The 14,247-nt window shown below is 50.5% G+C and overlaps 1 protein-coding gene across 1 annotated transcript in view; it reads right to left on the bottom strand.

Annotated features, from left to right (window-relative positions):
* Positions 1-13,020, bottom strand: part of NLRC5 (NLR family CARD domain containing 5) — a 100,822-nt gene extending 87,802 nt beyond the window's left edge. The window contains exons 1-5 of the mRNA XM_007466822.1: positions 12,959-13,020; positions 12,388-12,498; positions 10,975-11,038; positions 10,680-10,819; positions 4,676-4,754 (exon numbers count right to left, since the gene is read on the bottom strand). Coding sequence (XP_007466884.1) covers positions 4,676-4,754; positions 10,680-10,819; positions 10,975-11,038; positions 12,388-12,498; positions 12,959-13,020 — 456 coding nt within the window. The remainder of the gene's footprint in view (positions 1-4,675; positions 4,755-10,679; positions 10,820-10,974; positions 11,039-12,387; positions 12,499-12,958) is intronic.
* Positions 13,021-14,247: the final 1,227 nt, after the last annotated feature.

Here is a 14,247-nt window from a genome sequence, read left to right as displayed (position 1 = left end):
GAAAGGCCAGGCCCCCTCTGCACCTTCATGATGTGGGCCCTGACCTCCTTCCTCTCTCTCCCTCTCCTCTTTGCTCTCCGTGCTACTCCGGCCTCCTTTAAGTTTCTTGACTCTCTCATGGTTCCTCCTAGGGACTCTGCACATGCCAGTGTCTTCCTATGCTTTTCCCCCTTCCATTTGGCCAATGTGGCAGCAAGGGATTTTCTTCACACACCCTCCCTGGAGCCTGGTACCTCCCGAGACTGAGATGGCAGAGAGGAGCCTCCCGTATTCTAGCCTGAGTGGGAAGAAGACACGCCTGGAGCCTCAGAAGGTGGTCTGGCTGGTGCTCCTAAGGGGTTACTCTTCCATGTTAAAGTCTGATTTGCTTTTTAGAGGCTCCATCCTCCTCCTCTTCTACCAGAAACCAGACCTCTGTGAGGGCCCCCTAGGCCCTGGGGTGGGCTGTGACTGCATCCCATCCAAGGAAACAAGGCCCGGCGAGCGGCCAGCTGGCCAGTGCTCTCCTGCCCTCCCCACCCCCTTAATCCACACCACCAGCGTTCCATTTCTGCAATCTCAGCGTCGTCCCAACAGACACACAGGCAGAAGGGTCACAAGATAAGGGAGGGATCATCTGGTCCCGTTGCCTGATTTCCTTTAGGACTCTGTGTCCGCTTTCTTTAAGACATGAGGTACACGGGACTTTTTCTTCGGCGCACCTCGAGGAATGCGAGAGCTTAGTTCCCCGAGAACCCTTGCCCCCCTACAGTGGAAGTGTGGAGCTTTGACCACTGGCCCGCCTGGGAAGTCCCGCTATGGCGCTTATTTCTCCAGGTGCACCCAAGACCACCTACCTTGGTCAATGTGGAAAAAGTCAGTTTAATCCTGAAGTCAAAAAGATGAGAATTTGGCCCTCCACTGTGCTCCCAATCCCCCAGAAAAGAAACTAGGAATTATCTCAAGTGCTTCCGTCTATATTTAGGGCCCTCCACAGAGAGCCCTTTTGAGCTCTCCCATGAGATTTGCCATCCCAGCCACCAGGCCTTTGCTCGGGCAGGCCCTTCCTCTGGCTATGCCCTCCCTCCATCCTTCATGGTGCCTCTTCCTCTGAACTGAGACTCTAGGTAGGAGTCTTCTCCCCCAGAAGTCAGGTCCTAAGTCCTGGAGGGAAGGAGCCATATTTCCCCACCAATATCCTGTGCCTGACGTCAGAGGGACAAGGGAGGGATCTGCTGAGTCAACCACTCACCCCCTCTCTGCAGACATACTGGGAATCCAAGAGGCTTAAGTTCTCCTTCCTGGAGCAGGAGGCCTGGATGGTAGTGATGGTGTGTTGTCAGGCCACTCGAGAAGTTCTCTTGTTCTTTGTACATCCCGTGCTCGACCAGATCCCGCTTCACCTCCACCCCACGCAGGTTAACGCATTTGCCCCCTGCCCCGCCCCGCCCAGCTAGTGCTTGTTTTAATCCTTAGGCCAGAGTGGCTCCACCTGCTAGTTTATTAAAGGGAACCAACTGCCCTCCTGATGGTCCTTAACCTGAGGGTCCGTGAGGGACACGCCCCAGCTGCTCGTTTCCCCGGTAACTGATGACTCCACCTGATGTCAATCACGCTACGAATGGTAGCCTCCTTCTCCCCGCCCCACCCCCGCCCTGTGCGGCATTAACCGGCGAGGTGTCGCTCCAGGACCTTTTGCTTAAGATCCCCTGTCCAAGATCCCCGATGGTCTTGAGGCTGGGCAACTACAAGGCTCGCAGGCCTGCAGACTGCAGCCCACAGGTGGTATCCTGGGGAGAGAAACCAGGTTCCCTGCGAGCAGGGGCCCTCCTCAGAGCAGAGAGCAACCCCCAAGGCCAGGACCCTCAACTCTCTATGCTGAGCGATGGGAGAGGTGTGAGGAGAGGTGGACCCTGGGGACTCTTGGTGTCAGCCTAGCATTGATATTCTACAAACAAAAGGGAGTTCCCCAGGACCTGCCGCTTGGGGATTATGTGGCATGTCCTCTCCTGGGTTCTCACTCATCTACATTCCCAACAGCTTCTTCCTGGTTTGAACCAGCACCAGGACTTTCCTGCAGGGCTCACTTACTCCACCTCCCGAATGAAACCATCAGCAAAACAAGGTGACACTTCATCTGCTGGCAGTTGGATCTAGCTGCATTTTTACATTCCAGAGACCAAGTATGTATCCTCAACCAGGATCATTAGCTTTACCACCTGGGAGAGAGCTTGTTAGAAATGCAGACTCTCAGGCCCTACCCCAGGCTCACCAAACCAGAAACTGAGAGTGAGCCCAGGAATCTGTTTTAACAACCCCTGCAGGTGATTCTGATACAGGCCAAAGTTTGAGACCCATAGCACTAGATAACTTTCAAATAGCCTCTTGATTTGGGGCTATGAGTTGTATAAGCACCCAACTACCCACCCCTTTTTGCTTCATAGCTCCAGGCACAATTAGTGGTTATATAGTCTTTTGTTTGGCTAGATATCATCTATCTCTGCCTACGTCCCCTAGACTATAAGCTTCACAAAGTCATGAACCATATGGGCCTTGCTCAGAGTAAGAACTCAACAGATATTGTTGAAAATACATCCATCCATACATAAAAATGCTGGGGCCACAGAAACTGTTGCCTCTGATATGAATGTGACATGTGACCTTCAACAAATGTCCTTCTAGTTCTCAGCCTGTGGAACTCCCTTTGTACAGTGAAGGGGTGGGTCCAGCTGACCCTTGAGAGCCACGCCGCTCTCTACCATTTTAGCAGAGGCTCAGTTTGATGCCTCCCCAATCCAGCCATCCCGCACCAGCGCCAACCAAGGCATCTCCTCCCACACCCCACCCCAAAGCCTTCTGGAGGTTCTACTGCTTCCTTCTGGCCTTTAAGTCTCCTTGACATGATCTCAACCTAACTCCTGGCCTGATCTGCAACTCCTTTACCCCCAAACCACCCTTCCCTCAGCCACGCTGGGCTTCCTTCCTCCCCCTGGTCCTGTCACTGCTGTTCCCCAGGCAGGACACCTGCGCTTGGCTCTCTCCCTGCCCCTTAAGAGCCAGTTCAAACTGCCTCTGGAAGCACTCCAGCACATAGAAGTCTTGGTTAATAGATTCCTAAAAAGCATGTATGTCCACAGTCAGACTCAAAAGCAAGAAGGGAAGTCCTCAGGAGCCAGAAACAACAGGGGACTCTGAGAAAAAGTCAGGGGAGGCGAAATGAAATGGGATATTCTGGGAGGTGGAGTTTACAGCTGGGTGTTAAGAGTACTCTAAACTTTTCAGATTCCTAGATTTAAAAAAAAGTAAATAATACAAAATTTTAAAAGATTAAAAAAAAACAACCTAAATGCAATGTGCTAACCTGGATTGGATCCTGGGACAGAAAAAGTCTATCAGTGGAAAAACTGGTGAAATTCAAACAAAGTCTGGAGTTTGGTTAATAGCAATATACCAACATTAATCTCTTAAGTTACAACAAATGTGCCATGGTTGTGAATGACCGCGGTGGTTTTTTTTCTTTATACTTTTCTCTGTTTTCCACTCTGTGCCTACATTACTTTTGTCTGCCGTTTTCATGTATGAAGAAATATTGAAGACATGCAGAGGGGCATTAGGAGTAGTACTGATCATCAATTCCTCACCTACAATGACAAAATCAAACACGCTCTGAAGACTACAAGTTTTTTTCTTAAGTTTGTCAGCAAACCTGGCCATTTGGATGGAAGGCTGTTTATAGTACTTACCTTGCTTTATGTGAAAATTCATATGCAGAGAAATGTCAGTGGACTTGATTGTGGGGTGCCACCCCAGATCCCATGCGGGTGTCCTGCAATATATCTAGTGTGCATGTACCTGTACTACCTTCTAAAATACACAAAATTCTGGGTTTGGAAAGTCATGTGGCCCTAATGGAGATGGACAGTGGTTTGGGGACCTATGTTACAAACACCCACGTCCCACCACCCAGGTTAAGAAATAAGATATTACTAAAACTGTCAAAACTCCCATGTGTACCCCATTCATAACTTGTATCGTGTGATTTTGATGATCAGGAGGACAGCCATGTTTCAGAAACAACCAATCACAGCAGAAGCAGTGAGAACTTGGAGGTTTCAGAGGTCCATCTGCGGAGGGGTTGCCAACTACCGGCCTCCCCATCTCCCTGCCTTCCTCTGTCTGTACCCACTTCACCTCTTCAAGTGTAAGCCTCAGGAACTTCCCTGGTGGTCCAGTGCTTAAGAATCCGTGCTTCCAATGCAGGGGGTGTGGGTTCAATCCCGGGTCGGGGAACTAAGATCCCACATGCTGCTGGTGCAGCCAAAAAAAAAAAAAAAAAAAAGGGAGGCCGCAAAATATCCTTGTGCTCCACCTCTGAGCCTCAGCCTCAGTCAACATTCAGATATTGGGATTAATGTTTAGCTACAGGCCTGCTTCATTTCAGCTGCCAGGAGGCTCTCTTTCTTTCTCTCTGGCTTGTTCAGCCACTTCAAGGTAGCCAAGAAATACAGAAGCTCTTAGATCCTTATAGCTGAGTGAGATTTTGACATTACTTAAGCCCATAATCTCATTTTTCCAGAAGAAACAAAAGCCCCAAAGACCTGAGACTTCCCAGCCAAAAAAAAAAAAAAAAAAAGTGTAGGCCACAAAAAGTTGCCTGTCTGGGCTAGGGAGGGGAGTTACACCATCACTGAAGAACCATGATACCCTTGTTCTGACAGTAGAGCTTGGACATATTGAGGCTGTAGACAGTCACCTGGGCCTGGTTGGCGGGGAAGCTATGGGAAAGCAGTGGGAGACACAGAGGGGGTCCCATGGCTAGCATGGGGGCCTATCAGAACAGCTGTGGCCACTGCCTCTGGAGACACAAGGGACAAAGCTGACTCGGGGTTCCCAGGGCTGAGAAAAAAAGGAAGCAGCTAGGGCAGTGGCTGGGGCCCAGGCCACCCCATCACTAATTTGCCAGTGACCTGGGCATCATTCTTGCCCTCTCTGGCCCTTGGTTTTCTCACCTGTGTGATAGTGAAGTAATCCCTTGCCTTGCCCACCTCTTAGTGTGTGGAAAGGCCTTCTGTGCCTCACTTTCTTCATCTGTAAAATGGGGATAATAATAGTACGTACCTCTGAGGGTTGTTGCAAGGATTAAATGAGAGAATCAACATAAAGAGCTTGCGGAAGGACCTGCGCATGGTCACCCTCCAAAAGAAGCTGCCATTGCTTTTGTGTAACAATATTCATGAAATGCTGACTATGCTTCAGCCCTGGGTGAGGATATGCGGGACAGTGCAGAGCTCAATAGACCTGGTCTCTACCTTCAGGAGGCTCAATGTTTATCAGATAATCCCAGAACTAAATGTAAAATGGCACCTGAGGAGCGTCTTAAAGGATGGATGCACCGGGCTGTGGTTTGAGAGCCCTGGAGAGCAAATCTCACCTAGTTAGGGAATGGGGAGGCCCTCTCTGAGGACGAGGAGTAATCAGATGGGGCAAGGAAGAGGGGACGCCTCTGGGCAGGGGGGCACAGCATGTGCAAAAGCCCTGTGGTGGGTGGGGAACATGGTCAATGCACAGGCAGCCAGGGGCTGGGAAGTACGGCCCGAGGCGGCCTGGGCAGGAGGGCAGGACCTCCGATTTGCAGACTGTTGGGCTGGGCTCAGGGAGACCTCTCCCCATCAAAAAATTGAACCAATAGGTACCTTGCAACAAAATGTTTTATTTAATACACAGCTGAGCTCAGACAAAGGAAAGGGACAATCCCAGATACTAAAGATGAAGAGGGAAATGAGAGCTAAAACCATAAGTAACGTGGCCCAGAGAGACAGGCACTGGATGTGGGTTCAGACCACACTAAAATGGGGTTTTAACACTGTCAGAGGGAGAGAAGTGAGAGGAGGGGGGATGGAAATACTTCCTCTCAGTGAAAAGGAGACCAAGTGACTTCACCCACCAAAGGAAGCCACAAGAAACGCCAAGGTGGGTCTGGGAGGGTATAACTTGAGAACCCGAGCCTGCAGCTCGGGTTCAGCATAATTCAGATGTGCAGCTCTGAATTATGTATGTATTTATACTGCCAGCATGGTGCAGGACTTCCTGAACTGAGAAATGGACCTACAAAGCCAGGAAGGAAAGAATGATGTAACCTTTGGGGTCCCTGGCAGTAATAAGTGCAAAATTATTCTCTAAGGAAATGTGGGTGATTCAGGGAGCAGAGTCTGTCCACAGAAAAACCAAATTCCACTAAAGCTGAGCTTCTAAGAAAATAAATATTACAAGCCACACAAGAAAACCACGAGAGAGCTAGCAAACACAACCAACAAGAGGATAAGCACCCCAAGGCTCTGACATAATAGAACATGGAAGAAACTACAAAGGAGCTAATTTTTCAATAATTAAAGAAATAGCACCATAATGAAAGCATAGGACTCCAGGGGGAAAAAACAAAAGATAGATTTGAAAAGGAAAACTTGAAAATAAAGTCAAGAAGATGTGGAGAAAAGGGAACCCTTGTGCACTGTTGGTGGGAATGCGTATTCATGCAGCCACTATGGAAGAGAGTATGGAGGTTCCTCAAAAATTAAAAATAGAACTACCATATGATCCAGCAGTCCCACCTCTGGGTATCTTTCCAAAGAAAACAAAAGCACTGATCCAAAAAGATATGCACCCCCATGTGCACTGCAGCATTATTTGCAAAAGTCAAGATATGGAAGCAACCTAAGTGTCCATCAATAGTTGAATGGATAAAGAAGATGTGGTATAACAAATATTACTCAGCCATGAAAAATAATGAAATCTTGCCATGTGCAACAACATGGATGGACCCAGAGGGTACTGTGCTAAGTGAAATAAGTCAGACAGAGAAAAGTGAATACCGTATGATTTCACTTATACGTGGAATCTAAAAAACAAAACAGATGAACAAACATAACAAAACAGAAACAGACTTGTAGATACCCAGAACAAACAGGTGGGCAGGGAGCTGGAGGGATGAATGAAATAGGTGAGGGAGACTGAGGTACAAACTTCCAGCTATAAAATAAATAGGGACTTCCCTGGTGGCACAGTGGTTAAGAATCTGCCTGCCAATGCAAGGGACACGGGTTCAAGCCCTGGTCTGGGAGGATCCCACATGCTGCGGAGCAACTAAGCCTGTGGGCTACAACTACTGAGCCCGCGGTCCACAACTACTGAAGCTCATGTGCCTAGAGCCCATGGTCTGAAACAAGAGAAGCCACTGCAATGAGAAGCCCGTGAACCACAACGAAGTGTAACCCCCGCTCAACACAACTAGAGAAAGCCTGCGCTCAGCAACAAAGACTTAATGCAGCCAAAAATAAATAAATAAATAAATTTTAAAAAAATAAATAAAATAAATGAGTCACAGGAATGAAATGTACAGCATGGGAATATAGTCAATAATATTGTAATAACTCAGGTGATAGATGGTACTTAGACTTATCATGGTGATCATTCTGTAATTTATAGAAATACTGAATCGCTATGTTGTGCACCTGGAACTAACATAGTGTTGAAGGTCAATTATACTTCAATTTTAAAAAACGAACTTAATAGAATTTCTAGAAATGAAAATTATTAATTTTAAAATGAAAAACTCAGTGAATGAGTAAACGGATTAGACACAGCTATAAAAAGAATGAGTGAATTGAAAGAGATAATTGAAGAAACGATTCAGAATTTAGCATAGAGATAGAAAGAGATGGAAACTATGACAGAGCAACTAAGAGACATAGAATGGAATGAGAAGGCCCAACATACATCTAGTGGAAATTCAAGACGTTAAGAATAGAAAAAATAGAGGAGAGACAATAATTGGAGAAAGAGTGGCTGAGAAATTTCCAAAGCTGACGAAAGACACCATCCCTTAAACTGAATGCTTATGCTGAGTCCAAAACAACTAGATTGAGAGGTAAACAGGGGCCAGAAAATACATGACCCTGGAGCCCATGTCAGAGAATTTTGCTTTTATCCTAAGACTTTTATTCTTGATGAGTTTTAAGCAGACAAGTGAACAATCAGCTTTGCTTCTGGAGGCTACTGTGGGGAACAGATTCAGGAGATGTCAGGATGCAGGAGGCTGTAGATGGGTCCCCACAACTGATAATGGTAGCCTGGCCCAGGTGGAGATGGAAACAGAGAAAAGTGGACAGGCTCCAGAAATACTGAGGACATAATAGGGACTCAATAATGGGGATGATGAGAAGAGGAAGTCAAGGGCAAGCTTAAGATTCTGAGCCGCAAAGACCTAAACAGACATTTCTCCAAAGAAGACAAACAGATGGCCCATAGACACATGGAAATGTGCTCAACATCGCTAATTATTAGAGAAATGCAAATCAAAACTGCAGTGAGGTACCACCTCACACCGGTCAGAATGACCATACTTAAAAAGTCTACAAATGCTGGAGAGGGCGTGGAGTCTGCCCTCCCACCACTCCCACCTCGTGATGGGACCCTAGGTGGGTGGTTTTGATGACAGTCTCCATCCGAGGGGATGTTGGCTGTGGGGAAGGAGAGATCAGGGTGGACCCTCAGGATGGGGCGCCTGGCCTGAGTCACCTGCTCCTCCTGGCCCTGCCCAACACTCACAGGTGCCCCCAGCCTCCAGCCTCAGGGCTCCCATCTGTAAAATGGGTCCTGGGGTGCACAGGGTGCACTTTGTCATCCTCTCTCTTCTCAACTTCTGTCTGTCTGGGTGGCCCTGCCCTGCAGGAGCCCTTCTAGAAGAGTGGTTCAGAGTGTGGGACTCTGAGTCGGAGATGTGGGCTGTAATCCCAGCCTTCTACTGCTGGGTGATCTGTGGGCAGGGACCGAGCCTCACCCCCAGCACCCTCGGTGTCCTCGTCTCCAATCAGAGCATCCACCTCAGAGCTATGTATTTAATGGAACAATCTGGTAAAAGTGGGTGAGCACCCAGTAACATAAGCTACTCTGATTTTCCTCCTAATCTTCTCCCAAGAGAAACCTGGAGATCGCCCCCACCGCCAGCTCTGGTCTGCGTCATGGAGTTCAACAGGCCAGACCAGGAGTCGGCAAACTTTATCTGTAAAGGGCCACATAGTAAATACCTTAGGCTTTGCGAGCCGTGCAGTCTCTGTGCACCGACTCCACTTTGCTACTGCAGGGCAAAAGCAGTCACGGGCAGGAGCATCTACATGAGTGGGCGTGGCCATGAGCCAATAAAACTTTATTTATAAAAGCAGACAGCAGGATGAACTTGGCCCTCGGGAGGTAGTTTCCAACTCCTGGTGCAGAACCAGCCCGAGGGCTGGAGGGTGGCGGGGGAGTGTAGCAGTACTGCATCAAGAGCCGTGCCCTTGGTGAGGCCCCCTGGCCGTGTCTGTGTTCTGGCAGCTGCTTGGGCCTGTCCAGGGAGGCTGGCCTCACCCTCGCATTAGCTTTGCCTACATGCACTCTGATGGCACAGCCCCTGGCGTGGTGTTCCCAGAGAGACAAGCAAGGTTCCCGTTCCAGGTTTGGGCAGTGATGGGAGTGGGGTCGGGGGAAGGATCTAGCGCGCAGGAAGATGCAATTATGCTCACCCCACCCCCTCCTCCACCCCTCCACTGCCAGTCCACACTGCCCCGGACCTGGTGCCACCAGGGGTCTCCCCTCCTAAGGCCCCCACAGGAGCCCAGAGGGTCTACCCAGTGGGTTTCACTGTCCTTTATTGCCTCTGTTCACTGAGTACCTACTACGTGCCAGGGTCCAAAGAGCTGGGCGCATCCCTCAGCCTGGCCACCTCCCCCTCTGCTGGCCAACCACAGTGGGAGCAGTTATGACGTAGTAACAGGGACTTGGAATTTTTAGATGGCCCAGGCTCAAATTCTGCTTCCCAGCTTGGGGGTTGGGGGGTTCCCCTCGACTCCCTAAATTTCAGTTTCTCCATCCATAAAATGGGGTGTTAGCACTACCTTCCTTGCTGGGTGATTGTGAGCATTCCACAGTTAATCTAAGTCAAGTATTTGGTCGGTAGCACGTTCTGCAAACATTGGCTTGTATTCGTGTTAGGACTGGGACAGGACAGTGCTTCCTACCTCTCAGATCACCTTCACCTCTTGTCCTGGGTCCCTCTCAAAGGCCTGGTGATGTCCCCATTAGACAGATGAGAAAATTGAGTCCTGAGTAGTTTTTTCTTCACTGCACAGCCTTGTGGGAGTTCCCCCTTAGCCTAAGGCTGTATGGGAAGGGAGGGAAGAGACTCAGGGAGTCTTAGATCTCCAAACCACTTTCTTCCTCTTAGCTTTCACCCGGTGTTTACTGCTGCTTGAGAAGTACTTGACAGTATGCTCATGCTGGGGGTACCAGGCTAGTAACAGCAGTAGTAATAATAGGGACCAACTGGGCCGGGTACCATCTTAAACATTTTATATACATTTTTTTCCACTCAATTCTCACGACTGCCGTATGGGGTAGTTGCTATTATCACCCCCATCTTGCAGATGAGAAAACTGAGGTTCAGAGAGGTTACGTGACTTGCCCAAGGTCACAGCCTGATAGGCTGCAGCCCTGAGGGGAAGTGACTTGCCATAGCCTGACCATAACTAATCACCAAACGGTAGAGCCACACAGGGGCTGTGAGACCCAGATAGGGGCAATGACTGTCCCAAGGTTCACAGTGACCAAAGGTGGCCTCCTGGTTCCCACCACTGCCTTCCAAGGCATGCAGACCAAAGCACACTCACCAGCCCTTGTCTGGACTAAGTTGGCTATGATGCTGGAGATGATGCAGATCTCTTCGCAGATCTGGGGCGTACAGGGCAGGCGGCTCACCAGGCTGGAAAGGAGACCAGAAGAGGGGCAGGGCCACGTGGGGGTGGCAGTGCTGGGAACAGGCACAGGGGGCTGACCACACTGGGAAGTGGTGGCTGTTTCTCAGGGAAGGGCAGTGGGGGAAGGACCACCCAACCTCGGGGCATAACCCTGGACTGCTCCCCACAACGAGTGGTTGGGCCAGAGGGGTAGGCGAGCCCCACTCACCTGTCCTCTTAGGACCAGCTTCAGGGTGAAGGAGATGAAGTCTGTGAACAGCTGCTTGGTCCACCTGGGCCTGAAGGGAGCAAGTGCTGCGGTGCTCCAGTCCTGTGCATCCATTGAGCGCCTACTGTGTGCCAGGCACTGCTCAGGGCTCTGCCAGCCTTGGAATCCTCCTATAACCCAGCTATAACCCCATTTCACAGCTAAGAACACTGAGCCTCAGAAGGAGCCTCAGACCTGAGTGTTAACCAGCCCAGAGTCCCTCGGGAGGCCCCATTGCCTGTGATGTTCATACCTGTTACACTCACACATATGGATATGCCTGAATCCAGATTCACACGTGTCCATCTGCTCCACGGGCAGAGAGGGGCCTGAATCAGGGCTGCTCACAGCAATTTGACAGAGGGTTGGCCAAGACAAAGATCTGAGTATAGTACTCAGGATCTCAGGTTCCAGAGTCAGGGGGGCTGCTGGGTTCAAATCCTGCCCCCACCCCCTAGTGGCGAGCTGTGTGTCCTCAGCCAGTTACTTAGCTCGGCTAGGAATTGTAGCTGCGAACTTGTGTGATGCCTGGGATGCCAGCAGATATGAGTTTTTCTTTCCTTCCTAAGCTCTCTGTGCCTCAGTTTGCCCATATGTAAGAACGGGGTTAATAACACAATCTACCTTCCAGGGTTGGGTTGTGAGGATGTAATTAACTAATCCATGCAAATGGCTTGGAAAAGTGCTTGGCTCATAGCAAGTTCTCAGTAACTGTTAGCGATTATTTTTTTCCAGCCTTTAAGGGGGCGTTGATGGGGAGAGGTAGGTAATGCCCCCACTGAAAAGACTGATCCCCCAGGTTTGGCTGCCACAGGCATGGTCTAGGGTTGACCCTCGGAGGGGCAGTGGACACACCACCCTTCCATACTCCTGGGGCTCATGCTAACAGGAAGGGGCACAAGTAGAAATGGGGGCCACAGAGGCAGCATACTTACTTGCACTCCCCTTGGAGATGCAGGAGCAGCCTGTGGAAAGATAGATAGCATTCAGGGGCATTGGTCCACACACTGCCAGAATCACAGGCTGCAGAGACCCCTGACACCACATCAGGGCAGCTTTGGCCTCCAGGCAGAGCCCATGTGCTGCCCAGGCCAGCCAGGAGCTAGGCTAGCTTTGGGCTCCCCCAGCCAGCAAACTTCCTAGGCTGGACCGTCTTTGGCAGCCTCAGAATCCTCAGTCTGCCTAGCCTTCCCTCTCCGCTGTGGCCGATTCCTGGAGTCCAGCCTCCCTGCCTCCCCAGAGGGAGCAGGACACATGGCTGATCAACCCTCAACCTGCAAGGAGGCCACGGCCCAAGACCCTCTCTCCGCCCTCAGCCCAGAGAGGGCCAGGGAGAGGCATGTCAGCTGAATGGGAATGCTTATCTCCAGGCACCCCAGGGTCCCCTTGAAGATCACAGGCTCATTCTGAATGGAGACATTGGTGGACTTGTCTTCCACCAACTCTACCTGGCTGCTGGCGACAGACAGGTGGCTGATCTGGACTCTGAGAGAACAAAGGGAAATAAGGAAGGGCGTCGGGGGCCTGGGAAGAGGCAAGGGGGTGTTTTTGTCACATGTCCACTTCTTGTCATCCTGCGCTGCCCAGGGATGCAGTGGGCAAAGCCCTGTCCTATCCTCCTGGAGCTGAGTCCAGCTTCACCTAATATCAGTCATGGTCAATCACATTTAATCTCTACTCCACCCATGTTTATTTTGGATAAGTTATATATTAATGAAATTTATTCTATGGAAGTTTGGTCTTATTGAATTGTTGATGATTTATTCAGGGTAATATCTCTTTTAACTTCTCCAGGCAGCTTTGCCATCTCTGACCTCTTGTGATGTAGGTCTAAGATGGCTTTATCCTCATTTTATAGAAGGGAAACTGAAGCCTAATGTTACACAGAGAGTGCGGGGCTGGGGCAGCCCCGTTGGACGCCCCACTAGACCTGGGACACCCCCACTCCAGCTGCTGGCGGCTGGTGCTTTCCTCCCAAGAGGTAACGGTGGCATTCAGCATCGCCATCGCCCCCTAGTGGTAGTAAAATGTTTACACCGACTCCAGCACCAGGTTGGTTACCTGTGCAAATCAGAGTCCACCTTTATTGAGCTTGTCCTTGGCGGGGGGCGGGGGTTGGGGAAGATGAGGTTTTAGGACAAAGATTAGGTCCCTGAACAGTGTCTTCCCCATCCCTGAGGCCTCATACAGATATACAGACACAGAATCTGTTCCCTTGCAGCCTCAGGGGCCCAGAAGGTGGATGTGTCGTGTTCCGGGGGCCAAGCCTAGTGCTCAGACCTGGGCTGGAACCTGAGCTTGCCGCTGCTAGCCTCGCTGTGTGACCTCCAAGCTGCTTAGCTTCTCCGAGCTCCTGTTTCCTTGTTCAGTAAGCAGGGCCAGTAGAGGGATGTGCTGAAGGTAAAATGAGGTATTGTTTGTAAAGGCGCCTGGCCTATAGCACAGCCTCAGCCCAGGTAAGGTCAGGAGACTCAGTTTGCCAAGAGATCTTACTACCCTGCCTCCCTCTACCCAAAAAAGACCCCATCAGAAAGGGCTCTTCTAAGGCCCGAATCTTACTGGGGCTGTTGGAGAGACTGATACCTTCCAGTAAATCCCCACAGGGGCACTGGGGGACAGTGAGTGGGTTGCAGCAGCATGGTGGGGGCAGGTTGTGCAATACCAGGCTTCTGGCCCTGGTCAAGTCAGGTGGGGAGGTCTGAGTTCTCCTGGCTGCCCTTGCTCTCTGGGGGCTGGGGGCAAGTTTCAGGCTACTCCCCACCAACCCCCAACTGTTCACACCCCAGGCCTGACTCACTTGTGCAGACCTTACTTGACTTCGCCAAGGATCACCGTGGCCCTTTGCCCTTGATATCGCTGGAGGCTGTCTGGATCACCTTGGTGGTCTCCTGGCTCATGAGAAGGGAGGGCAGTGGTGAGGGGCTGAAGGCCCAGGACCAGTGCCCTGTCCCCTGGCCTCAGCCTCTTTGGGATGAGGGGCTGGAGTTGGCCTCACTCTGGCATAAGTTAGATGGCTACGTTCAGGGCACATAGAGAGAGAGCTCTGACCCCCGACCCTGGCCAGAGATCCCAGTCATACCCTAGCCTCTGGATCCCAACACACAGGAACCCCATGATCCTAGTCAAATGGCAGCCTCTGAACCCAGCCACACACTAAGCCCAGCGTCACCGAGACTGTGCCGGGAAACCCCTCCCCCAAATACAAACTGAGTGTGTAGTCCTGGGACTCAGACG

The sequence above is a fragment of the Lipotes vexillifer genome, unplaced genomic scaffold, assembly GCF_000442215.2.
Source record: "Lipotes vexillifer unplaced genomic scaffold, Lipotes_vexillifer_v1.1 scaffold130, whole genome shotgun sequence".
Classification (NCBI taxonomy): domain Eukaryota; kingdom Metazoa; phylum Chordata; class Mammalia; order Artiodactyla; family Lipotidae; genus Lipotes; species Lipotes vexillifer.
The sequence above is the reverse complement of the archived record's forward strand: the minus strand, read 5'-3'. Positions and strand labels throughout refer to the sequence as shown.